Here is a 26,168-nt window from a genome sequence, read left to right as displayed (position 1 = left end):
GGTTAGAGTAGAATAGGGTAGGGTAGAGTAAAGTAGAGTAGGGTAGAATAAAGTAGAGTAAGAGTAGGGTAGGGTAGAGTAGAGTAGGGTAGAGTAAAGTAGAATAGGATAGAGTAGGGTAGAGTAAAGTAGAGTAAGAGTAGGGTAGGGTAGAGTATGAGCAGAATAGGGTAGAGTAAGAGTAGAGTAATGGTAGGGTTGGGTAGAGTAAAGTAGAATAGGGTAGAGTAAGAGTAGAGTAATGGTAGGGTAGGGTAGAGTAAAGTAGGGTAGAGTGGGGTAGGGTAGAGTAAGAGTAGGGTATGGGTAGAGTAAGTGTAGAGTAATGGTAGGGTAGGGTTAGAGTAGAATAGGGTAGGGTAGAGTAAAGTAGAGTATGGTAGAATAAAGTAGAGTAAGAGTAGGGTAGGGTAGAGTAGAGTAGGGTAGAGTAAAGTAGAATAGGGTAGAGTAGGGTAGAGTAAAGTAGAGTAAGAGTAGGGTAGGGTAGGGTAGAGTAAGAGTAGAATAGGGTAGAGTAAGAGTAGAGTAATGGTAGGGTTGGGTAGAGTAAAGTAGAATAGGGTAGAGTAAGAGTAGAGTAATGGTAGGGTAGGGTAGAGTAAAGTAGGGTAGAGTGGGGTAGGGTAGAGTAAGAGTAGGGTATGGGTAGAGTAAGTGTAGAGTAATGGTAGGGTAGGGTTAGAGTAGAATAGGGTAGGGTAGAGTAAAGTAGAGTATGGTAGAATAAAGTAGAGTAAGAGTAGGGTAGGGTAGAGTAGAGTAGGGTAGAGTAAAGTAGAATAGGGTAGAGTAGGGTAGAGTAAAGTAGAGTAAGAGTAGGGTAGGGTAGGGTAGAGTAAGAGTAGAATAGGGTAGAGTAAGAGTAGAGTAATGGTAGGGTAGGGTAGAGTAAAGTAGAATAGGGTAGAGTAAGAGTAGAGTAATGGTAGGGTAGGGTAGAGTAAAGTAGAGTATGGTAGAATAAAGTAGAGTAAGAGTAGGGTAGGGTAGAGTAAGAGTAGAGTAATGGTAGGGTATGGGTAGAGATAGGGTAGAGTAGGGTAGAGTAAGAGTAGAGTGGGGTAGAGTAAGAGTAGGGTATGGGTAGAGTAAGTGTAGAGTAATGGTAGGGTAGGGTTAGAGTAGAATAGGGTAGGGTAGAGTAAAGTAGAGTATGGTAGAATAAAGTAGAGTAAGAGTAGGGTAGGGTAGAGTAGGGTAGAGTAAAGTAGAATAGGGTAGAGTAGGGTAGAGTAAAGTAGAGTAAGAGTAGGGTAGGGTAGGGTAGAGTAAGAGTAGAATAGGGTAGAGTAAGAGTAGAGTAATGGTAGGGTAGGGTAGAGTAAAGTAGAATAGGGTAGAGTAAGAGTAGAGTAATGGTAGGGTAGGGTAGAGTAAAGTAGAGTATGGTAGAATAAAGTAGAGTAAGAGTAGGGTAGGGTAGAGTAGGGTAGAGTAAAGTAGAATAGGGTAGAGTAGGGTAGAGTAAAGTAGAGTAAGAGTAGGGTAGGGTAGGGTAGAGTAAAGTAGAATAGGGTAGAGTAAGAGTAGAGTAATGGTAGGGTAGGGTAGAGTAAAGTAGAGTATGGTAGAATAAAGTAGAGTAAGAGTAGGGTAGGGTAGAGTAGGGTAGAGTAAAGTAGAATAGGGTAGAGTAGGGTAGAGTAAAGTAGAGTAAGAGTAGGGTAGGGTAGGGTAGAGTAAGAGTAGAATAGGGTAGAGTAAGAGTAGAGTAATGGTAGGGTAGGGTAGAGTAAGAGTAGAATAGGGTAGAGTAAGAGTAGAGTAATGGTAGGGTAGAGTAAAGTAGGGTAGGGTAGGGTAGGGTAGGGTAAGAGTAGGGTAAGAGTAGGGTAAGAGTAGGGTAAGAGTAGGGTAAGAGTAGGGTAAGAGTAGGGTAAGAGTAGAGTAATGGTAGGGTAGGGTAGAGTAAAGTAGGGTAGAGTGGGGTAGGGTAGAGTAGGGTAGAGTAAGAGTAGCGTAATGGTAGGGTAGGGTAGAATAGGGTAGAGTAGGGTAGAGTAAGAGTAGAGTAATGGTAGGGTAGGGTAGAGTAAAGTAGAATAGGGTAGAATAGGGTAGAATAGGGTAGACTAGGGTAGAGTATGGGTAGGGTAGAGTAAAGTAGAATAGGGTAGAATAGGGTAGAGTAGGGTAGAGTAAGAGTAAGAGTAGGGTAGAGTATGGGTAGGGTAGAGTAAGAGAGTGGGGTAGGGTAAGAGTAGAGTAGGTGGACTGTACCAAAGTTTGTTAAAAACTTGTGTGTTAATGAGGTATTGTGTTCTGTAGTAATTGTGAACATCAAGAGCAAATTGTTATAAAGGTATATTTAATTCTAATCCTCTCTCCATCAGATGATCTGAATGTGGCGGCTGTGGTCTCCGGCGTTCTCCTGCTGTGTCTGCTGCTGTTGATCTGCTCGGTCGGAGTCTGTTACGCCCGTCGCCACGGATACTTCAGCCGTGAGTCCAGCACTTCACATACAGCGCAGCATATTTTCCGTATATATACTTTTGTTTTTATGCTTTTAGTTTTCATTTTAAATTGGTTTTAGTAATTATATGTCCTTTTGTCATTTTTATTCCATAGTCATTAGTCTTAATACAGATAGTGTAGTTTAGTACTAACCTAAACTTAGTCCAGTCGGTTTCCAAGGCAACATTCTAATTCTCATTTTAATATTTTTTATTTCTGCCACGGATGCGGCTGAACCGTTAATACCAACATTCACAGGACACAGAGGGAGGTGAGACGACTAGATGCATCCTTAACTAACAGACTGTGTGTGTATGTGAGAGCATGTGTGAGTATAAATGGGTGTGTGATCGTGTGTGTGAGCGCATGTGTATGAATGGGTGTGTGATCGTGTGTGTGAGCGCATGTGTATGAATGGGTGTGTGATCGTGTGTGTGAGCGCATGTGTATGAATGGGTGTGTGATCGTGTGTGCGTGTGAGTATAAATGGATGTGTGATCATGTGAGCACGTGTGTGTGTGTGTGTGTGTGAGCGTGTGTTTGTAAACTAATCGTCATGGTTGATCCAGAAACCGTTTTCGTGGTGTTCGAGTTTGTCTTCGTGTTCTGAATCTCGTCTCTGCATGTGATTGCTTGATCACTTCGCGTCTCAAACATAAGCAAGTTTCCCATAATGCTGCATGGCGCACGGCGTGTTTGACCAGCACCGGCTGTAACGCTTGACCTTTGACCTCAGCGGTGCGTTATTGCAGGTCGTTCTGGATCCCGCAGTGTCACGGTGCGGCGCACATAAGCAGCCAGAACCTCAACAGAACCGAACACACGTGAGTCCGACCGCCAGAGACAAGCTCACACAGGACCGCAGACGCCTGTGTGTGTGAGAGAGGGAGCGAGTGTGTGTGTGTGTGAGAGAGGGAGCGAGTGTGTGTGTGTGTGAGAGAGAGCGAGTGTGTGTGTGTAATAGAGAGCGAGTGTGTGTGTGTGTGTGTGTGTGTGTGTGAGAGAGCGTGTGTGTGTGTGTGTGAGAGAGAGCGTGTGTGTGTGTGAGAGAGAGCGTGTGTGTGTGTGTGTGTGTTTGTGTGAGAGAGAGAGAGAGCGCGAGTGTGTGTGTGTGTGTGTGTGAGAGAGCGAGCGAGTGTGTGAGAGAGAGAGGGCAAAGGTGTGTGTGTGAGAGAGCGAGTGTGTGTGTGTGAGAGAGAGAGCAAAGGTGTGTGTGTGTGTGTGTGTGTGAGAGAGAGAGAGAGAGAGAGAGCAAAGGTGTGTGTGTGTGAGAGAGAGCGTGTGTGTGTGTGTGTGTGTGTGTGTGTGTGTGTGTGTGTGTGTGTGTGTGTGTGTGTGTGTGTGAGAGAGAGAGCAAGTGTGTGAGAGCGAGAGAGAGAGAGAGAGAGAGAGAGAGAGAGAGAGCAAAGGTGTGTGTGTGTGTGTGCGGCGCAAATAAGCAGCCAGAACCTCAACAGAACCGAACACACGTGAGTCCGACCGCCAGAGGCAAACTCTCACAGGACCGTGGGTGTGTTTATCAGAGAGAAAGCGTGTGTGTGTAAGAGAAATTGTGTGCGTGTGTGAGAGAGAGAGTTTGTGTGTGTAAGAGAAATTGTGTGTGTGTGTGTGTGTGTGTGAGAGAGAGAGAGACAGAGAGAAAGCGAGTGTGTGTAAGACAGATAGTTTGTGTGTGTGTTTCAGTGTTTAACCGTGTGTTTCCTGCTGTGTTTCAGTCAGCACTCAGGATACAGTCACCCTCCAAAGGAAGTGAGTGAGATTCTCATATCGAGTCTCTGTGACTCTACTGACCCTTATTACAGTTATCATTAGTAATTACAGTGGTTTACATGAAATAACAATAAACAATACTTCTAAAGCATTTATTCATTTTAGCAATCTCAACATTTACTATGACATTAAGATCAACTATATACACCGATCAGGCATAACATTATGACCACTGACAGGTGAAGTGAATAACACTGATGATCTCTTCATCACGGCTCCTGTTAGTGGGTGGGATATATTAGGCATATATTATAGAAGGCTGGCCCGTGGGGTCCGATCAAACAGACGAGCTACTGGAGCTCAAACTGCTCCAGAAGTTAATGCTGGTTCTGATAGAAAGCTGTCAGAATACACAGAGCAGCTCAGTTTGAGGCGTATGGACCAGTCAGGGTGACCTCTGACCCCTGACCCCGCCGAAAGCACCAACAGTGGCACGTGAGCATCAGAACTGGACCACGGAGCGATGGAAGAAGGTGGCCTGGTCTGAGGAATTACGTGTTCTTCTACATCACGTGGATGGCCGTGTGTGTGTGGCTTACCTGGGGAACACATGGCCCCAGGATGCACTATGGGAAGAAGGCGAGCCGGCGGAGGCAGTGTGATGCTTTGGCCAATGTTCTGCTGGGAAACCTTGGGTCCTCCATCCATGTGGATGTTACTTTGACACGCTCCACCTACCTAAGCATTGCTGAGACCATGTTCAGCCTTTGATGGAAACGGTATTCTGGTGGCTGTGGCTCTTCCAGCAGGATAATGCTCCTGACACAAAGCACAAATGCTTCAGGAATGGTTTGAGGAGCACAACGACCAGTTTGAGGCGTCGACTCGGCCTCCAGATTCCCCAGATCTCAATCCAATCGAGCATCTGTGGGATGAGCCGAACAAACAAGTCCTCACAACTAACAGGACTATAAGAATCTGCTGCTAACATCTTAGTGTCCATTCAGGGGGACCAACATAGTATTATGTCATAATGTTAGGTTTGGTTGGTGTGTATAACAATTTATAATAATGTTAATAATATAATAAAAATGAATGATAATAACTATATATTGTATATACACATGCAGTTTTTTTCAATTATGGCAATTTATATTAATGAACATTTTACAAAATATTAGTTTCTCTAATTAAATCTTTTATGAATTGATACATTAATACACTTGGGAATCTTATAAAAGCAAAATGAGTAAATCATAATTTCACAGGATTTTACTGATCCTCTATTGTAAAAAAATAAAATACAATTATTGAAAAACAACAACTTATGAATGATTTGTGTTTCTCCAGCCTCAGGATTTCAAACACACTCAGTCGTTCATGCTGTGATGAGGATTGGAGGATTGAGGATCTCTCTCTCTCTCTCTCTCTCTCTCTCTCTCTCTCTCTCTCTCTCTCTCTCTCTCTCTCTCTGGTCTCATGTGTTGGACTAGTGCGCCTCCTTCTGGCCGATTGTGCCGTTGCAGATCCTCAGACCGATGAAGCGTTTAACCGCAGCCTTTAACCAGCCGAGACTCAGTGACTGATGGTGTGTGACACGCCGTGCCTTTCATTTCAACCCAATCCTGTCTTTATCTAATGTGTGTGAGGATCATGCGATGGGGTGAATTGTTGTATATTTTATCTGTATTCTTGTTTTTTTTAAATAAAGATATACATTTTTGTCTGAATTGGAGCATTTATTTATTTCACAGACACATTTATTCATTCATCATGACATGAGAAATGCTGAAATACAAAGTATCAAAGATTTTTTTAAATCGACAGTAAATTTAATTGACCAATATTAATGTTTTAGCTTACGTGAAATAACAATTAATGGTTATTTTCCCACTTACTGACGTTTTAAAACAAATCAAAAGTGTTTGCATATACAGCTCTGGGAAAAAAATAAGAGACTACTTAAAATTGAGAAATCATTATTAAGTGTGTCTTAATCTTTTCCAGAGCATTACTTAACATGAACACACAATTAGTTATTAGTTAAGATATTCTACAGCATTTTTTAATGAGTTTAACATTTAGGTTGATACTTTTTAAAAATCAAGTTGAATTAACATTTGAGTTAAGCATAAAAGTTTGTTCAAAAATGCAGTTTATTCACGCTCATGTCGTTCCAAACACATATAAACCATTTATATTTTTAATATTCTCATAATTTTCTATCCAAAGTCTACCTAATTAACCCTTTCAGATTCAACAGCTCCAGACCTCTAGACTTCTGTGGCCTTCAGATGAGCTCAAGAACAGCGGAGAGAGCTTCATGGAATGGGTTTCCATGGCCGAGCAGCTCATCCAAGCCTTACATCACCAAGAGCAATGCAAAGCGTGGGATGCAGTGGAGTAAAGCAGCCGCCACTGGACTCTAGAGCAGTGAGACGTGTTCTCTGAGCGACCAATCACGCTTCAGTCTGACAATCCCATGGACGAGTCTGGGTTTGGAGGTCGCCAGGAGAACGGGACTTGCCTGACTGTATTGTGCCGAGTGTAAAGTTTGGTGGAGGGGGGATTATGGGGTGGGGTTGTTTTTAAGGGATTGGGCTTGGCCTCTTAATTCCAGTGAAAGGAACTCTTAATGCTTCAAGACATTTTGGACAATTTCATGCTTCCAACTTTGTGGGATCAGTTTTGGGGATGGCCCCTTCTCGTCCAACATCAGTGCCTGACCTCACAAATGAGCTTCTAGAAGAATGGGCAAAAATCCCCATAAACACACTCCTAAACCTTGAGGAAAGCCTTCCCAGAAGAGCTGGAGCTGTTAGGGAGGGTGGGCCGACTCCATATTAAACCCACAGGATTAACAATGGGATGGCATTAAAGTTCATGCGCATGAATGGTCACAACACTTTTGGCGATAAAGTGTATAAGATGGCATGATGATAATACACTGGAAAAACTACAAATTAATCAGAAATGATTAAACACAATTAACAGTCTGTTTCCTACCCTCCTGTAGCTCCTGTCAGTAAAGGTAAGCACAAGTTCAGTGCTATTACTACACTATACACATGTAACTGATGATGGACTGGTCGCATAAATATCAGGCGTGTAATTTATGGCTCAGGGTAATATCAATCCTGTGTTCATCATGCTTGAAGAGGAACCTTCACTATTAAATAAAGTGGAAAGATTGTAATGTTTTTGACTACAGAGAACAATGTTAATAAAACACAATTCAAATGAAATATTGTTAAATGAGTCCACACAAACGTGAATGTGACGGGTACTGAGGGGCTCTGTTTATTTAAAGGTCATTTTGAGGAGATTTTATGATAACATGCAATATTTATAAGAACATTTACGAGGTATATTTCCCCATTGAAAATAATACACAAGTTCTTTTTTCTAACATATTTTTAAAATTATGTTTAGATTAAAGCAGTATTCCATGTTTAAAGGCATTTAAAATATATTTTTTTGGAGGTAGATTAGTGGCATCTGGTGGGAGTTAAAAAAATCAAGAACTGATGTAGCCTAATACATTTATGCGCCATTTTCTTTCACCTTTGATGCTGAGCAATAAATGAGGAGGGCAAACACAGAGATGTAAGTGTTTTATCTCATTTACAGTATACTATATATTACATATATCAGTAAAAAGTTAGTTTTTTTAGGATGGTGTCTATAGATGTGTGTGTGGGCGTGCTTGCCCAAACTTTCCTCAGAGATTATCTTTGTCTCGGTGCGGAGCAGACGAGGGAAAATGACAATAACTTACCTAAAGTAAGCGTTTAATCGAATTTACCATTTGTATTTTATAATGTAGTGATTTATAGCGATATTTATATATGCTCTGCGCGTTTAAACAAGCTAAAACGTTTCTCTCAGAGCGAGGACATTTCCTGTGATGCATATTGCAGCATTTACTTTTAACCAAGAGAACACAGTGTTTAACCTCATCTACAAAGTGTATTGACAACGTTATATTGGTTATACCTATATTGTGCCGTGAAATTTCGTTGATTTGCGACACGCTCATCTCAGCGCAGCATGTCAAGCTACGTGAGCGGATTAAGCAACACAAACCGAGAAAGTTATTTTAAAAAGTTGACTTTATCAAATGGTATTCGGCTACCAGATCCGTGTACTATAGTGGAGTGGAGAGAAGACGTTAGCAGATGGCCAGGCGGTCGGATATATACGTATTTAGTTGATATATATTCAGTTGAGGGGGGGGGGGGGGGGGGGCGGTGAAATGCTGTCTCATGCACACTGAGCTTTCCACTGTTGAAGACTTGGATTCCCATCCTAAACATAGACAAAGATTCAAAAACTAATGTTGGACGTTTGATGGAGGATTTCTGTGTCAAAAATACTCCTTCCGGTTTCTCACAAGTTTCGGAGAGTTTTTTTCGAGTATGGGTCGGCTTGACGTTAATAGAGCGGAAGGTCCTTGTATGGGCCGTACGGGCTCTTCTCCCGGTAGGGTGCGCGCGCGCGCGTGACTAGAGCGAGAGAGGAAACGCACGCCCATACACACTCTCAGCTGCAGATCCAGTCGTCCGTGAACACTTCTGTCGCGCCGCGCTCCACTTTATTCCTATGGGTGACGTCGAGCGACTTCAACGCTTCAGCACAGCATTCTGGGAAGGCAGCGCTGCATTTGAACCGATTTGAACGCAGAAATGACGGGAAGCTTCACAACATCGCTTCAGTCGCGTCGCAAAGTGGATCTCCACGGTCACTGCTGTCAGGACTTCACCAAATCATACCAAAGAAGTGTGTTTTTGACGGAGCGGTCCCAGCGATAAAGGTTCGGTCCTGCTTTGGAAGCAGCCGGTGAGTTAAACTGCTTCAGATGTCTGTGCTGTCGGCTATCGTCGCGTGAGTAAACATCAGTAAACGACACGATCGTGTATAACGTTAGTTAATTTATCAATGGAGCATGCGATCTATGGTGTGTGTTTAAATACATTTGTTTAGCTGACCACTATAGGTGTCAGTTTGATTATTGTAAAACCACCCAAACGTAAAACTAGCGTTCTCACAAAACATGCTTCGTCATTCAAATGCGCTAACGGACTCCATTGCTGTTCTCTGTCTCTATGACTTCAGTGCCGTTCTTTGTTCTTTTTCTCAGAGAAAAGCTTAACTCAAGTCTTCCAGAGTCGCGGTCAAAGCAAATCTAATCTGCCGCGAGTGTCGTCTAGTATCTCTAATATCTGTGGTGTTCAACAACAACTCTCTGAAGATTTGAGCATTAGAATAGTTGCTCTCCACAAAGATGGCCGACTATAAGACGATTGATAACACCCTGAAACTGAGTTACTGTGAACAACAGGTTTTCCAAGTCTTCGATAACACATATTTGTTATTAAGCAGTAAAAATGTTTCAGCTTGGAAATGGTGTGTGTGTGTGTGTGTGTGTGTGTGTGTGTGTGTGTGTGTGTGTGTGTGAGAGAGAGAGAGAGAGAGAGAGAGAGAGAGAGAGAGAGAGAGAGAGAGAGAGAGAGAGAGAGAGAGAGAGAGAGAGAGAGAGAGAGAGAGAGAGAGAGAGAGAGAGAGCACTTTAAAAAAAAGTGAAAGTGTGTGTGAATGTTCAGGCATATGTGGTTTATGGTCACATATGTGTGTATGTTTGTTTGTGTGTGTGTGTGTGTGTTCACTACTCACTGCCCCTAACGTGTGTGCAGATTCTGCTATCATTCTTCATGTCGCTTCACCGTGTGCAAGATGTCTCTTGTGATTATGGTTTTAAAAAGTTACTGCCGACTCCTCACTGCTGATTAAACTATTGTGGTACAAGTGAGATGACTGAGATTAGACTTAAAGGGTTAGTTCACACAGAAATGTTCCAAACCCGTGAGACCTTCGGTCATCTCTGGACCAAAGAGTTTTGTTTTGCTGATTGTGTATTCATTGTGAGAAATGTATTTGTGTGTTTTGAAAGCTGTAGATATTGTACCAAAGCGATGATAAATGATCCAGAGTTTAGCTCACATAGACTTGCAAAGCCGCCCAAATCGTCCCAACGGAGGCTAACGATCGGCGGGTGAAGGTCGCTGCGCGCTCGTCTTTTCAGCGGGGGAAAGGGATTTTATTCAAATTTCTCATTATCTGACTCCATTTAATCATAATTTAGAATTTAGGTTTAGAATGCCAATTGGTTATTTGGTCATTTATATTTAATAGTTTAAGTACACATTTAATTATTCCGTTTAACCCTTTGTTGAAATTATGTCCGTTCGTAACCTGAATAATTCCGGAGCAAGTCAGAATCAATCAAAGTGTAACAATTTATTAACAGTCAGGTAAATGTATAAAGACATTTACATCATCAATTCAAAGGTAATCCATATATAACATCAAATACTCTGAAGTACAGAATGAAATATATACCTGACTATCTTGAGACATCCAGCATTACGGGCTGACCTGTTTAAAGTGTCGAACCCTGAGCTCTTTGCAACATTCCCTTAAATACCCAGAAACAAATGTACAAACTCTTTCAAATGGAAACACGAGTGCACAATGGGAATTTGCATTGATCAAGACTTGTATTGATGTAAAGGCCAAATGGCTGAAAGCCACACCCACCAAACTAAGACAAGATATCTCTAAACCCTTAAAACATTGATTATCTTTTGGTTAACTTCTGTGGGGATGAGATCTTTGTACCAGTCGCACTGAGACATTTCAAATGATATCAAACACAAATAATACTGTTTTGTGTGGATTGACATTGTGTGTGTATTTTCAGTGATCTCAGCATGAGCGAGGGAAGGAATTGGGGGAAAGGGGTCAACAGGGAAAGATGTAGATTAGCTGATAGTGAGGTGAGAGTTGTGTCTCCAGTGGTGTGTGAGGGACAGTTCAGATGCTAATTTCCTTTATTTTCTCAGAGAGTCCTTGTTCCTCATTCAGACATTTCGGCCTATATAGTTTTTTCAGTCTTATAGACTGATGTTGCGATCACTGTGTGAAGAGATTTGAAAAAAGTCACACGAGTATTGAGAAATGTGTCCCAGCGATTGTAAACAATAGATAAATAAATTGAAAGTTCACTGTAGTTGATGAAGTGTGTGTGTGTGTGTGTGTGTGTTTCACAGCGTCTTCAGCCTTGACTGTCGATATCCCACAGAATGTGTATAAGATCTCCAGAGGTGATAATGTGACGATACCCTGCAGATTTACACCCCCAAAGACAAGAGATAATGTCCAAGTCATGTGGGCAGCGACTCCAGATGTGCCGGGAGATTCAGTGGTAATGAACGACCATCAGTTTCCTCTAACATCACTAATACTAGAGCTCATGTTGGTGTGTTTTCATGTTGTACTGTTGTTGTTTTTTTTACAGATTCGCATCCTCACTTACTTCAGTCCCACTGCAATTAAAGTGCAGAGCAAATATAAAGGCAGGGTGACGGTAGTTCACAATATCCCGAGTGGAAGAGCCGACCTACAGCTCCAGAGAGTCCCTATCGAAGACACGCGAGTTTATGAGTGCACAGTTGAGGTTTTGAATAGTGACATTGTTTCTGATACGGCCAGTCTCGTAGTCTTGGGTAAGACACTCAGAGATCTGCTGAACACTATGGAGTTCATGTCATAATCTGAAGACGCTTAGCCCTTATTTGATGAAATGTCACACGACAGAATTATTTTTCTTCTCAGTGTCTGAGTGGAGGATCAGAGATCAAATGTCTTCAACTGATGCAGAGTTCACACTGCACGATTTGGGATTAGGCATAATGGACATCCAGACGGTTGTTGTTGCAAAACAAACCCTGACAGGGTGATCCGGACCAACCACGTCCACCACACAAGTAAATAATTAGACATGAAAATTGATTTGAGTTTAAATATTTTATTAGCTTATTAAACAAAAAGCTTCGGCAAAGAAAAACAGTTTAAAGGTAGGGTAGGTAGGAACTGGTTAAAAAACTTTAGTTTCAAAGCTTGCTTAAACTTTCTTTATATATCAATACATAATTAAAATGTAAGTACTCTGAAAAAGAAATTATATTAGTATTTCTCAAAAGTAAATTTGAGTGTCTGTAGACCTCTCAACACTGTAGACCTCTCTTCTCCCTTCTGGGCTCTTTCTAAATCCACGCCCCCAAAACACATGAACGCGCCTCACCGACCAATCAGCTGGAAGACGCATTATTTACCTCAGAGGAGAGGTGTGCATGTAGTGACATCATGTCAGAATCACATGTAATAAAAAAATCTAACTTTATCAGTATGAATATAAACAAATAAGATTGTCTTTTAGTACTCACTATCAAGCTAGAATACCGATACTGGTAAAGTTTAAAATGTATTTTTGTTTGATTTGGTAATGAGCTAGTTATATTTATAAGGCAAAGAAAACGGGTAGCATTGATACATGTTTTCCCAATAACACCAGTTATACGGTGATGAAGAGGAATTTCGGGAAAGATTCGTAACATATACTCAGAGGTTACAAGTAGCGAAGTACAAATACTTCGTTACCTTACTTAAGTAGAAATTTTGGGTATCTATACTTTACTGGAGTAATTATTTTTCTGCCTACTTTTTACTTCTACTCCTTACATTTTCAGGCAATTATCTGTACTTTCTACTCCTTACTTTTTAAAAAAAGCCTCGTTACTCCTCTTTCATTTTATCTTGTTAAAAAAAACTATGCAGATAAATCGCGTCATCCTGACAATTTGAATTTGATTGTGGTTGGATGAGAAGTGTAAACATATACCATTCCAACACCCTATTGGTTACTACGTGATCCATTGCGCCTGCACATGACTCAAAGCAAAAATCACACACAGTGTTGCCAGATTGGGCGGGTTCCAGCGGACGAGCACGCACTTTCAGCCAATCAGCCATCAGCAGCAGACGCGCTCATTCATGACAGCCAGGTTTTTAGCTCGATAACTCGTAGATGTATATTCAAGTGATCGCTATGCTAAAGTGGCATACATACAGTATATATAGACCCTTTTACTGTTTGTATACAATGATGACGTAGCAACGTATGCGCGCGCATTTTGGCAACAAACTGTGGCGAGAATCAGCAGCATGTCAAGCTACATGAGCGGATTGAGCAACACAAACCGAGAAAGTTATTTTAAAAAGTTGACTTTATCAAATGGTATTCGGCTACCAGATCCGTGTACTATAGTGGAGTGGATAGAAGACGTTAGCAGATGGCCAGGTGGTCGGATATATACGTATTTAGTTGAGAAACCGAGCGTGTACACCCGGGACAAGCATATAAATCACTGGATGCTTATGAATACGCTGTCTGTGGGCATGGACAGAATGTCCAATACAATTTTATACATTTATTTTTATTCTTCACACAGACATACATTTATCCCTTTCCTTACATTTTATGTTATTGATTCGTATGTGTTGACACACTTCTGTTTAAAGGTTAATTTTGTAATGCTATAGTACTTTAATAGCAACTATGCTGCTTGCATACATTTCTCAGATGGTTATTTTGCAATTAAACTATAATAAAATCATTACAAATGAAGTTGATAAGTACTGTGATTATTGATATGATAATCTGGGGGTGGGGGTAGCTCATTTATGCGAGCATTTATGTCCACATTCCAATCAATGCATTATTCGCCTGCAGGTACCGCCGGTTCTTCTGAAACGGCCGTGATCCTGTCGGAATCCTATAAAACTTAAGACCATTGGTGTGGAATAGCGATTAGTGCAACCCAAAACGCAACAGCCAGACATTTTGACGCCGGGAAACCGTTTTGATAAACTTTCTGAGTTGCAAACACGTTAGAACCACTAGGGAACAACACCACTTCCGTTGCCAAACTCCACGCGCAACTCTTTGATCACGTGGGCTGTAAAATGATCTATATAAAAGCCACTAACTAACCACTAACTAACCCCTGCCACTAGCTAACCCCTGCCACTATCTAATCCCTGCCACGAACTAACCCCTGTCACTAACTAACCTCTGTCACTAACTAACCCCTGCCACTATCTAATCCCTGTCACTATCTAATCCCTGTCACTAACTAACCTCTGTCACTAACTAACCCCTGCCACTATCTAATCCCTGTCACTATCTAATCCTTGTCACTAACTAACCCCTGCCACTAACTAAACTCTGCCACTAACTAACCCCTGGCACTAACTAAATTCTGCCACTATCTAACCCCTGTCACTAACTAACCCCTGCCACTATCTAACCCCTGCCACTATCTAATCCCTGTCACTAACTAACCTCTGCCACTAACTAAACTCTGCCACTAACTAACCCCTGTCACTAACTAACCCCTGCCACTATCTAATCCCTGTCACTATCTAATCCCTGTCACTATCTAATCCCTGTCACTAACTAACCCCTGTCACTAACTAAACTCTGCCACTAACTAACCCCTGGCACTAACTAAATTCTGCCACTATCTAACCCCTGTCACTAACTAACCCCTGTCACTAACTAACCCCTGCCACTATCTAACCCCTGCCACTATCTAATCCCTGTCACTAACTAACCTCTGCCACTAACTAAACTCTGCCACTAACTAATCCCTGTCACTAACTAACCCCTGGCACTAACTAAATTCTGCCACTATCTAACCCCTGTCACTAACTAACCCCTGTCACTAACTAACCCCTGCCACTATCTAACCCCTGCCACTATCTAATCCCTGTCACTAACTAACCTCTGCCACTAACTAAACTCTGCCACTAACTAATCCCTGTCACCAACTAACCCCTGGCACTAACTAAATTCTGCCACTATCTAACCCCTGTCACTAACTAACCCCTGCCACTATCTAACCCCTGCCACTAACTAATCCCTGTCACTAACTAACCTCTGCCACTAACTAAACTCTGCCACTTACTAAACTCTGCTACTAACTAAACTCTGCCACTAACTAATCCCTGTCACTAACTAATCACTGTCACTAACTAATCCCTGTCACTAACTAAACTCTGCCACTATCTAATCCCTGTCACTAACTAATCACTGTCACTATCTAATCCCTGTCACTAACTAACCCCTGCCACTAACTAAACTCTGCCACTAACTAACCCCTGGCACTAACTAAATTCTGCCACTATCTAACCCCTGTCACTAACTAACCCCTGCCACTATCTAACCCCTGCCACTATCTAATCCCTGCCACTATCTAATCCCTGTCACTAACTAACCTCTGCCACTAACTAAACTCTGCCACCAACTAACCCCTGGCACTAACTAAATTCTGCCACTATCTAACCCCTGTCACTAACTAACCCCTGCCACTATCTAACCCCTGCCACTAACTAATCCCTGTCACTAACTAACCTCTGCCACTAACTAAACTCTGCCACTAACTAAACTCTGCCACTAACTAATCCCTGTCACTAACTAATCACTGTCACTAACTAATCCCTGTCACTAACTAACCCCTTCCATAATCTAACCCCTGCTACCAACGTACCTCTGAAACTTAGCCCTGCCACTATCCCAACACTAATTTTTGCCACTAACTAACTGCTGCTTTTGCTTGAATATGCTCGTGTGTCATGTTCGCTTGTTTGTCCATTTGTGATCGTATTGTGACTCACTTCAGCGATGATAAAGACCCGTTCATTTCCACACCGTATGATCATCTAAATCCCCTCAGTGTTTCAAGGTTTCAAGCGTCAGCTCACAAAATGTGTTCGACAGGTAAGATACTATACTCCTAATATACCGGTATGTTTGTTTCCTCTTTACATCTATATTACCCATCCGGTCATAATTGTAATATATGTCGTTAGCTGGACTATCGAGCTTGTATAGCTTACTAACTTTATCGAGTTGTTCATGAGAACGGTTTGTGTTTTGTGATCGCTATAACTCTAATCTGGTCATAATTGTAATATGTCGTTAGCTGGACTGTCGGCTCGTGTTCTATCGAGTTGATCATGAGAACGGTTTGTGTTTTTATGATGAAGGGAGGACTTTTTAATTTAATATTCGACCTGGATTAGTAACACAGATTCTGCTGTAGTCGTCTCCTGGGCTACGTATGTGTGGGGCGGAGCTTTTAATATATAGGCCGAGACCCTTTTTGGGGGTAGGGGCGTGTTTGTTTTGGTGATTTGAAATGACAACAACGGTTACCAGATAGCACTTATCCCACCTTTAAGGATTAGAAGTAAATTTCTTTCTTTATGTCGCCGCATTATTGTATTATAGTTGTATAAATGCACATTATGCCATCATGGTTTAAGCCAGTCAGTGACGCTCCATCTGACACACTAGCAGACGACTAACTTAAACTCATTTAAATACTTGTAGAAAAGTTACAAAGCTGCTGTCACTTTAAGGCCGAATGCACGGATCCAATACACTGATACACATCTGATATTCTCACACTGTTCACCTTCACTGAAGACAGAATCAACTTTGTTTATGTCAATACTCCACTAAATGAGCATTTGGACATCCGTCTTCTTCCATTTTGCTCTAAACTATAAATCAGTGTTTAATAAATGCTGTGAAATCATTGAACTTCACGAGACTCTACAAGAGTGATTCCTGAAAGGCTTTCTGCAAAAACCCAAACACCTTTTAAAGAAGAAAAAAATCATCCACTGACTTTCAAAGCTGCGACAGAAACGACTTTCCACTTCGAGGACCTTGATAGAAATGTAGTGGAGTAAAGAGGACGATATTTGTCTTTCAGATGGAGTGAAGTTAAAGTCAGAAGATTACAGAAAAAAGTGTCCTTAAGTACAGAACTCAAGTAAATGAGCTTAGTTACTGTCCAGCTCTGGTGCGTGAGAGAGAGAGTGTGTTATTGGCGCTGTTACTTTCACTTTTAAGCGCATTTTTCGCTTGTATGAGTGTGTGTGTCAGTCAGTCAGTGAGTGTGCTGATGTAAACACACACACACTCTCTCTCTCTCCAGCAGCTCGAGTTCTGATATCGATTAGGAGCACGTGATCTGTTCAGATGATCAGCGCTGAATGAAGAGCTCCGGGATGATGGACGGCTCCACCGGAACCCGATCGGTCCGGCTCAGACTCTCCGTCGCGCTCGTGCTCTTATCGACGTGCACTGGTGAGTGGCTGCACAGAACCTGCTCAAACTCCGGAATCTCTAGATTATTAAAATCATCATTTTTATTAAATTAAAAGCAATTAGTCATTATGACATGAAAAACAAACATGACATCAAAAGTTATACATAAAAAGTCATAATTATGAAATAAAATCGTCATTTTTACAAAAAAACATAAATATGACAAAGTGATAATGAGATGAAAAGTTAAAATATGACAAAAATTATACTGAAACTGAGTCATAATTATGAGATTAAAAACATAAATATGACAAACAGTCGACATTATGGGTTAAAAAGTCAAAATATTAGGACAATTCAATTTATCAAAAGTCTTTCGACATAAACAATGACATAAAACGTGATCCATAAAAAGTCATAATTATGCAAAAATGTAGGCTACTATGATAATAAAAAACATAAATATGAAAAAAGTTGACATTATGACATAAAAAGCCACAATTATGAGTTAATAAGTGACATGCTAATTCATAATTGTTACATTAAAAACTTAAATATGACATAAAAAGGATAATTATAGGACAAAAAGTCTAAATATGACAACTCGATTGTTACATCAAAAGTCATAATTACACATTATGACATTAAAAGCCACACTTATAAGTGACATGCTAATTCATAATTATGATATAGATAACAAACATGTTATAAAAAGTCATAATTATGAAAAAAAATCAACATTTTGGCAAGAAAACAAAAATTGATAATTATGAGATTTAAAATTATTTAAAAAAACTAAACAAGTAACATAAAAAATGGCTTCCATCAAAAGCGATTCAGAACGGCATAAATAAAGGTAAACGTATTAAGCTCAGCAAAATCTACATTGAGACATTTTACATTTATGAATTTAGCAGATGCTTTTATCCAAAGCGACTTACAACTGAGGAGAACAGGAAGCGATCCGTCAAGAAGAGGCAATGAAACACAAAAAGTGCCCTAAATACCAAGATTTGTACACTACTCAGAGTAGCAAAAACCAGAAAAGGGAAGAAGAAAGGAGAGATAGAGGAGGAAAGAGGGTTTTTTTTAATGTAAGATTAAGGGTGCGTTCACACTTGTCATGTTTGGTTGGATTAAAACGAACCCTGGTGCGATTGCTCGGTTAGTGCGGTTCATTTGAACATATGTGAACGCTGCCATCCGAACCCTGGTGCGCACCAAACCAGCGGACCGAGAGCGCTGAAAAGATGGGTCTCGGTCCGCTTCCAAACGAACTCTGGTGCGGTTCGATTGATATATGAACGCAACACGGACCAAAGGCATGTAAACGAACCAAAAACAGGACGGGATGTCACAAGATGCGACGCATAGTCAGCTGATTTGATGACGCGGAAAGATCGGTGTATCCAAAATGAGTAACTTTAACGTTAGAGGGCAAACGTGGAGCAACGAGGAAGAGCCTCATCAATATTTGGTCAGACGAGCATGTTTTGAAAATGCTAATGCTTTTGATCTTGATTCAGTAACAGTTTATATCTAGTATATATACTGTACATAATAATATGTTTGTTTTGGCACTAGTTTAAAGATTTCTTGGGTCAAATTATATGTGCCATTCCTTAATATTCACTTGTGACTGCTTATATAAGTATCATTATTCATTAAAAAGATTAGGATGCAAGTTATTTAAGTTTTGAAATTTCACATTTAAAGAAATCTAGTGTTTGATCATCATATCTAAATATTTATTAGAATGCAAAGACTGCAATATATTTTTGAGCAACTAGATTAGATACATGTATATTTATTAAAGAGCCATAAGGCACCTGGCATTACAAATAAACATTAATATTTTTTAGCCACAAAATGACTCTAATTTGCCTCTTTGAATTGGAATTCTCCATTTTAATATTAATTACTACACTAATTGTAATATACATTTTAGAAGAAATACAAATATTAGAAGAAAAATATTTTAAGTGGTCATTTATTGAAAATAATTGTTGCACAAATAGTATTTAGTACCAAAAGACCTCCTCAAAATATTCAATAAATATAATTTAATGAGTATGAGTGTGACCTATTAGTAAGGAATACCTGAGGGCTAAATACAAGAATAACATTAATGTTAACAATGTTGAATCTCTATCACTCTCCATAATAAAACGATCCTGTAAATATGGCTGACTTAATAATCAATAAACACTAACACTATGCTGTACTGTTTACCAAAACTTGCAGCAAATATCTATATGGTGAAACTGTTGTGTATCTGCTTAAGCCATTTAAATTCATTGGCACAGCGCTAGAAGTATTGAGCGCTCATGGGCCACGTGACCAGCGCTCGCCACAGGGAGACGAGAGCATGCAACTCCGCTTTTCAACGCCTCTGGCTTTAACATTATGCCACATTAGCGCCAAAACGCTATTTATTGTTTGAATTTCATTAAAACACATTTAAAAAAATTAAAGCTTATAGCTTTGTTTAATATCAAAAGCAGGTTTGGCAATTTGGCGTGAGATTGAGTTGGGCGGAGTGAGAGCGTGAGACAGAGCCTGAAAGCGTGAGAATCACGCCAGATGCGTGAGAGTTGGCAACCCTGGATTTTAGTGACCCTAATATAATAATATGAAATCTTTAAAAATGATAGAAGTGTAAAAACACAGAACATCAATAAACTGTAAATGTACAATATAATGGATTTTAAAGCATAAGCCAGTAATGCCTGAGGTGATATATTAGCGTAGCACACAATCTTATACAGCTAGTGAGCTAACTCTGTTCTGTAGCATCTGCCCTATGTTGCTAAAACTCAAATCTTTTGGATATAAATGTGATTATTTCCCACATCCAGGTTCCATAATATGCAAAAGTCTGAATATTAATCTCTTCATTTTGCAGTAAGACGTTATACTTATCGAAAAAAAGTAACAAAAAGTAAAATAATAAATTGTTCAATTACCACAAGAGTAAAGAATCTCATGGATATTTGTATTAATATTTCAAAACTATTAATAACTGCTGTGACAACCAGAGCATTAGACTCTGCATGAGATCAAGGATTCTGCCAGCAGATGCCAATAAATGATCCAGAGTTTAGCTCACATAGACTGATGTTGCGATCACTCTGTGAAGAGATTTGAAAAAGTCACACGAGTATTGAGAAATGTGTCCCAGCGATTGTAAACAATAAATAAATAAATTGCAAGTTCACTGTAGTTGATGAAGTGTGTGTGTGTGTGTGTGTGTGTGTGTGTGTGTGTTTCACAGAGTCTTCGCCCTTGACTGTCGATATCCCACAGAATGAGTATAGGATCCCCAGAGGTGATACTGTGACGATACCCTGCAGATTTACTCCCCCAAAGACAAGAGATAATGTCCGAGTTATATGGGCAGCGACTCCAGACGTGCCGGGAGATCCAGCGGTAATGAACGACCATCAGTTTCCTCTAACATCACTGATACTAGAGCTCATGTTGGTGTGTGTTCATGTTGTACTGTTGTTTTTTCACAGATCATCCTCACTTACTCCGATCCCACTGAAGTTAAAGTGTGGAGCAGAGATGAAGACAGGGTGACGCTAGTTCACGATATCCCGAGTGGAAGAGCCGACCTGCAGCTCCAGAGAGTCGATAGTGAAGACACGCGAGGTTATCTGTGCACAGTTGAGGTTTTGAATAATGGCGAGGACGCTGTGTCTGATATGGCCAGTCTCATAGTCTTGGGTAAGACACTCAGAGATCTGCTGAACACTATGGAGTTCATGTCATAATCTGAAGACGCTTAGCCGCTTATTTGATGAAATGTCACGACAGAATTATTTTTCTTCTCAGTGTCTGAGTGGAGGATCAGAGATCAAATGTCTTCAACTGATGCAGAGTTCACACTGCATGATTTTAGCCCCGATTTTGACTCGCCGACCGGTTTTGTAAAATGGCAGACAGATGTCTGAACTCATAGGCTAATCGGTGCTCGCTCACGCGAGTGACAATCACACAGTGAGAATGATGAAAGACGTGATCTGAGAGAACCGCTGACGCCTGTGAGATATTTGACATGCAGACAAAACGGCTATCCCCTGTCACTCAAAGTGGCCACGCCCTTAATTATGCAGAACTTTAAGGCTTTATATAATGTAAACGAATGAGTTATAAAAATATTCACCCTCCTCACAGCCGTCATGAAGGGCAAAATTAGCCGTATAGACCAAAACCACAGTATGTCCCAGACTGTAAACATGTTTTATTCTGTGTTCCTGTTGTGTTCCAGTGGCTCCATCACCGCCCATTTGTACGATTGAAGGGGAGGCAGAATACTATGAGGACATCAAACTGACCTGCCGATCAGAGGAAGGAACGCCGACCCCGACCTACAAGTGGCGGAGCTACGACACCAATAACATCTCTCGGCCGATCCCGCCCAAGGCCACTGACCGTATGTGTGTCCGCCTGTGATGATGCTCAGATACATGCTTAAACCTCGCTTTCCTGCATCACATATGAGTGTGTGTTGGTCTCTCCTCAGAAAACGGAGTTTTGTCGCTCTACAGTATTACCAAAGACACGTCCGGTTTCTTCATCTGCACGTCCACCAATGAAGTCAGATCTGAAACGTGTAATCTGACCCTGGCCGTCATGCCACGTAAGAACAGCAGCTTTTCACAAAGACCTGACTGACGTGAATGTGACCAGGCCTCTCTTTATATTTAAGTATAGCACAATTCATACACAAATATGATTCACTGCTTCATTAACATGGAATATAATAATTTATATATTATACATGATAGACAACCTCTGGTCCTCTTTGTTTAGAGGCTCGTTCACGGTCAAAAGTGACCGAAGCCTTGAGCCTTCGCTCTAGGAAAACCGATGTAATATATTTTTGATTATTATTTAGAATTTTGAGGGGATTTTATGATACTATGCAATATTTATATTGTATATATTCAGCTCATTTTATGAGCTATTTTTCCCCGTTGGAAATACACCATTTGCTTCTTTACAAATTATGTTTCAATTAAAGCTACACTGTGCAACTTTTTTAGTTTATTCTTAGCTAAAATCACTTAGTTCTTTCAAAAACATGTGCTCATTAATGTATATTTACTTCTTTCAAGTAATAAAGTATTCTCGTAAGTTTATAATATGCCGTTGGAAACACATACGGGTGAGGGGTTCGAATGCCGGCCGCCATGTTGCTCCTCCATCTTGAAAGTACAGCAGCCAAAGAGGGACATACCCGTAAATTCAAGCTTCGCCTTTCGTGTTTTAACACTCGATGGCACTCATGGACGAGGTCGAACTGGAAGCCGTGTTAATCTTGGACTAAATCAGCCACCGTAGGAGTTAAAACGAAATCAGAATTGAGAGGAACAGAAACTAATATTCACTGGATGGTCATAAACCTTTACACCGCTAGATGGGGGAAATATCACACAGTGGAGCTTTAAAGCAGTGTTAAAAATAGAGAACACGCACACAAAAAGTTTTGTAACTTTTTGTTAATGTTACATAAAAAAATTGTTAATGTAAAAATGTGTACGTAAAATGTAACAAACCTGATGTAATGTCCTGGTACAACTACTCGATGCATGTATAGCTCTACATAAAGTGGCTTTTAGACATAAATTCTTGTTTTTAAATTGCCGATTAGTCATTTTTTAATTTTGATTTGAAGTGTAATTTTTGCATTCATTTTATCCCAGTCAAACCTGAGCTAGAGGAGGACATTTTGTAAACATCAAAATTCAATAAAACGTAACACAAATGAACAGGTACCGTATGTGTTAGGGTGGTAAAAGATGAGGAATCAGTTGCGGGGATGACAGTGTTTATTAAGGGACAAGAGCAAACAAAATCAGGATCACCGCAAGAAAAAGTGAAGGGGAAACAAGGATGATGCCAGCCTGGTACCAGGAAATACTAAGTCTGCCCAACAGGGGGCATAGGAGAAAGCTTTCTCAGAGCAATTGGAGCGCAGGTCCAAACCGCAACACTGGAGAATGGAGATAGTAATGAGTATGGTCCAAAGTCAATGTGGTAGGCGAGTTCACAGACAAACACTTGGTGATGTAATGTCACAATGGCAGGGGGAGAGAGAGAAAGAGTAAACCTGGAGAATGGAGGAAGGGACCTGGCAGTGGAGGCTGAAATCCTTGGTGGCAGACAGGCAAGGGAGATCCGACATGGAGTATCAGGAAGGTCGGGATCTGGCAGCCAGTGTAGACAGCGAAGCTGGGAGCAAAAAGAAAAGGAGAGGGGAAAACAAACTAAAACTGAACTAGTCAGACGGGAGCTCAAACCAAAAACAGGAAAAAAAAAAACAAACTGCAGAAAGAAGGCAGGTAAACAAGACTAGACTAGGACTAATACTACTAAATACTAGAACACAGTCTCAGAAAACAATAGAGAAGAGCCAGGTAACTCAGCAAAGCAGATTCCATCTGGCACAGGACAGAAGACAAGAGGAGAATGTAAAGGGTGACAAACAAACTAAAACAGTGCTGCGTTCCACTCCACTTTAAGACACGCACTTGCAAACTTCCCTAAGCACTTCCCCTCGGGGGAATCCCCGCCGCCATTTTGAAGTGCGTTCCACTTCGTGAAGTGGACAAGGGAAGTTTATACGGACAAACCCTTGCTCCCTCGATTTTGACCGAGTGAGCGAGTCTACTTCATATGTACACTTCAGGCAGCTTCATATACCACAATGCAACGCGATTGTGACGTCACCACATATCACGTTTAATTTACCCCTCCACAAACAACTCTATGGTATTTTTAAAAACATTTAAAACAACCAAAACACATCCATATACATATAGAATGCTGCATTAAACAAATTCGTAAAGGAAAAAATAAATAAATATATCAACTCCATAGGGGATTCCAAGTGATCAAGGGCTTAGGGCGTTCCAGTTCAGTCCATTGCAAAGTTTCGGCCAGTAGTGGGCACTCATGCAGCGTAAGCAATGACGCACATCCGAGTGAACGAGACGGAGGGAAGTTCGCGAGTGAAGGGCATGATAAAAACCAACTGGAACGCAGCACAGGTGTGAGATCTAATGAGATGACAAGGTAACAAGAAGGGCAGAGTAACAATAGACATTACAAACGAGTCCAAAGCTGATCAGACTGGCACCCTGATCGTATGAGGCTATTTTGCACTCTTGATGGTTTAGTCTTGGTGGCCCCTTTAACATGTCCGAATCATGTCCAGGATTTGTGTGTGTGTTCACACGGCTAATGCAACAAACGTCACCACGTGTCATCCCATTCCGATGAAGGAATTTAAAAAAAAATGTAAACGTAAAATTTTCTGGTCATTTTTAGGGTTAATCCTGTTTGTTTAAATATCACATTAGTAATTTGCCAGGGATTATTCTATCAGCGAGTACTCTGTGTATTAGTTATACAATAATATTTGAATAGTGGAGTGATAAATATTATTTGAATAGAGGAGTGATAAATATTATTTGAATAGTGGAGTGATAAATATTATTTGAATAGAGGAGTGATAAATATTATTTGAATAGTGGAGTGATAAATATTATTTGAATAGAGGAGTGATAAATATTATTTGAATAGAGGAGTGATAAATATTATTTGAATAGAGGAGTGATAAATATTATTTGAATAGAGGAGTGATAAATATTATTTGAATAGTGGAGTGATAAATATTATTTGAATAGAGGAGTGATAAATAGCGTGGATGATGGATGATGGGAAAGGGTCTTTAGGGCCGAGGATCCTGAGCTCACATTGTTCATCAGATTACTGCTGTAGAAAAAGGACAATGTCTCACATTAACCCTTTCTTTGTTTTCATGCATGTCTAGTTAACGTCTGCTTGAAACGCGAGCCGTCTCCAAACGCAGTGAACACTGGATCTGCACGCGGAGCGGACGACACTCCACCGTTATCTGAGGATTGAGACGCCTGCGCTCACAACATTTCATTTGCTTTATTAGTAGTTAAAGTTATGCATTTTAATATGTTTCCAATGTTCTTCTCAAAATGTTGCCTATAGCACATTTCTTTCATTAGTTTTTTTCTCTTATGAATTATTTTACTCTTACTCTCAATTTTGCAGCGATGCTTATGTACGCCAGTATTGAACTATTGTTGAGTGTTCTGCCTATTACATTAACTTTATTACTCTTACTGTTAAATAAAATATGTAGACCTGCATATAACAGATGCTTGTGATTTTTTTTTTTCTGTTGAAGGATCTTCTGCTTTTGCTTAAATAACAATATAATCGGAAAAGCGACACCTTTCCATGCACATTATAAGCACTGTATAACCTATATATCAATATCACTACGCATACTTTATATTCCCTTTATAATGTTACAATTTTTCTTGATTGTCCTTCATGAAGATTTTTTTCAATTCAAAGTCTACTTAATTAACTCTTTCCTCACCATTGAGGGGATTTTGTAAAATGCAAACATGTTAAGCAGCCGCCACTGGACTCTAGAGCAGTGAGATGTGTTCTCTGAGCGGCCAATCACGCTTCAGACTGACAATCCCATGGGCGAGTTTGGGTTTGGCCGTTGCCAGGAGAATGGGACTCGCCTGACTGCATTGTGCCAAGTGTGCTTTTTTCTGTTGAAGGATCTTCTGCTGTTGCTTAAAGGGTTAGTTCACCCAAAAAATATTTTTTTTTTCATTAATTCCTCTCCTTCATGTCGTTGGACACCTGTCAGACCTTCGTTCATCTTCAGAACACAGATGAAGATATTTTAGTGTAAAGCTGAGAAAGGCTTCAGATAGGCCTCCATTGGCATTCAGTCCATTCCCACTCACAAGACCCATAAAGGCCCTAAACACATCGACACACAGCCCATCTCACTACAGCGGCTGCACAACCACTTTACAACGCCACGAGAATAGTTATTGTGCGCAAAAATCTAAATAACGACTTTATTCACCAAGTTATTGACGTGAACTCGACGCATGCGCGAGAATCC

At 40.5% G+C, this 26,168-nt stretch overlaps 2 protein-coding genes across 2 annotated transcripts in view; both read left to right on the top strand.

The window, feature by feature from the left end:
* jam2a (junctional adhesion molecule 2a) overlaps window positions 1-5,566 on the top strand; it is a 35,391-nt gene extending 29,825 nt beyond the window's left edge. The window contains exons 7-11 of the mRNA XM_067442295.1: window positions 2,337-2,444; window positions 2,716-2,728; window positions 3,210-3,281; window positions 4,173-4,206; window positions 5,518-5,566. Coding sequence (XP_067298396.1) covers window positions 2,337-2,444; window positions 2,716-2,728; window positions 3,210-3,281; window positions 4,173-4,206; window positions 5,518-5,556 — 266 coding nt within the window. The 3' untranslated portion in view covers window positions 5,557-5,566. The remainder of the gene's footprint in view (window positions 1-2,336; window positions 2,445-2,715; window positions 2,729-3,209; window positions 3,282-4,172; window positions 4,207-5,517) is intronic.
* Window positions 5,567-17,055: 11,489 nt separating this feature from the next.
* LOC137073621 (cell surface A33 antigen-like) lies at window positions 17,056-25,213 on the top strand. The gene is made up of 6 exons (XM_067442296.1): window positions 17,056-17,227; window positions 20,463-20,617; window positions 20,707-20,917; window positions 21,462-21,626; window positions 21,717-21,833; window positions 25,032-25,213. Exons 1-6 carry the CDS (start codon window positions 17,134-17,136, stop codon window positions 25,124-25,126), a joined length of 837 nt encoding a protein of 278 aa, XP_067298397.1. The 5' UTR covers window positions 17,056-17,133; the 3' UTR covers window positions 25,127-25,213.
* The last annotated feature ends 955 nt before the right edge of the window (window positions 25,214-26,168 follow it).

The sequence above is a fragment of the Pseudorasbora parva genome, chromosome 4, assembly GCF_024679245.1.
Source record: "Pseudorasbora parva isolate DD20220531a chromosome 4, ASM2467924v1, whole genome shotgun sequence".
In the NCBI taxonomy this organism is placed as follows: domain Eukaryota; kingdom Metazoa; phylum Chordata; class Actinopteri; order Cypriniformes; family Gobionidae; genus Pseudorasbora; species Pseudorasbora parva.
This window is presented reverse-complemented; position numbering and strand designations above follow the sequence as displayed.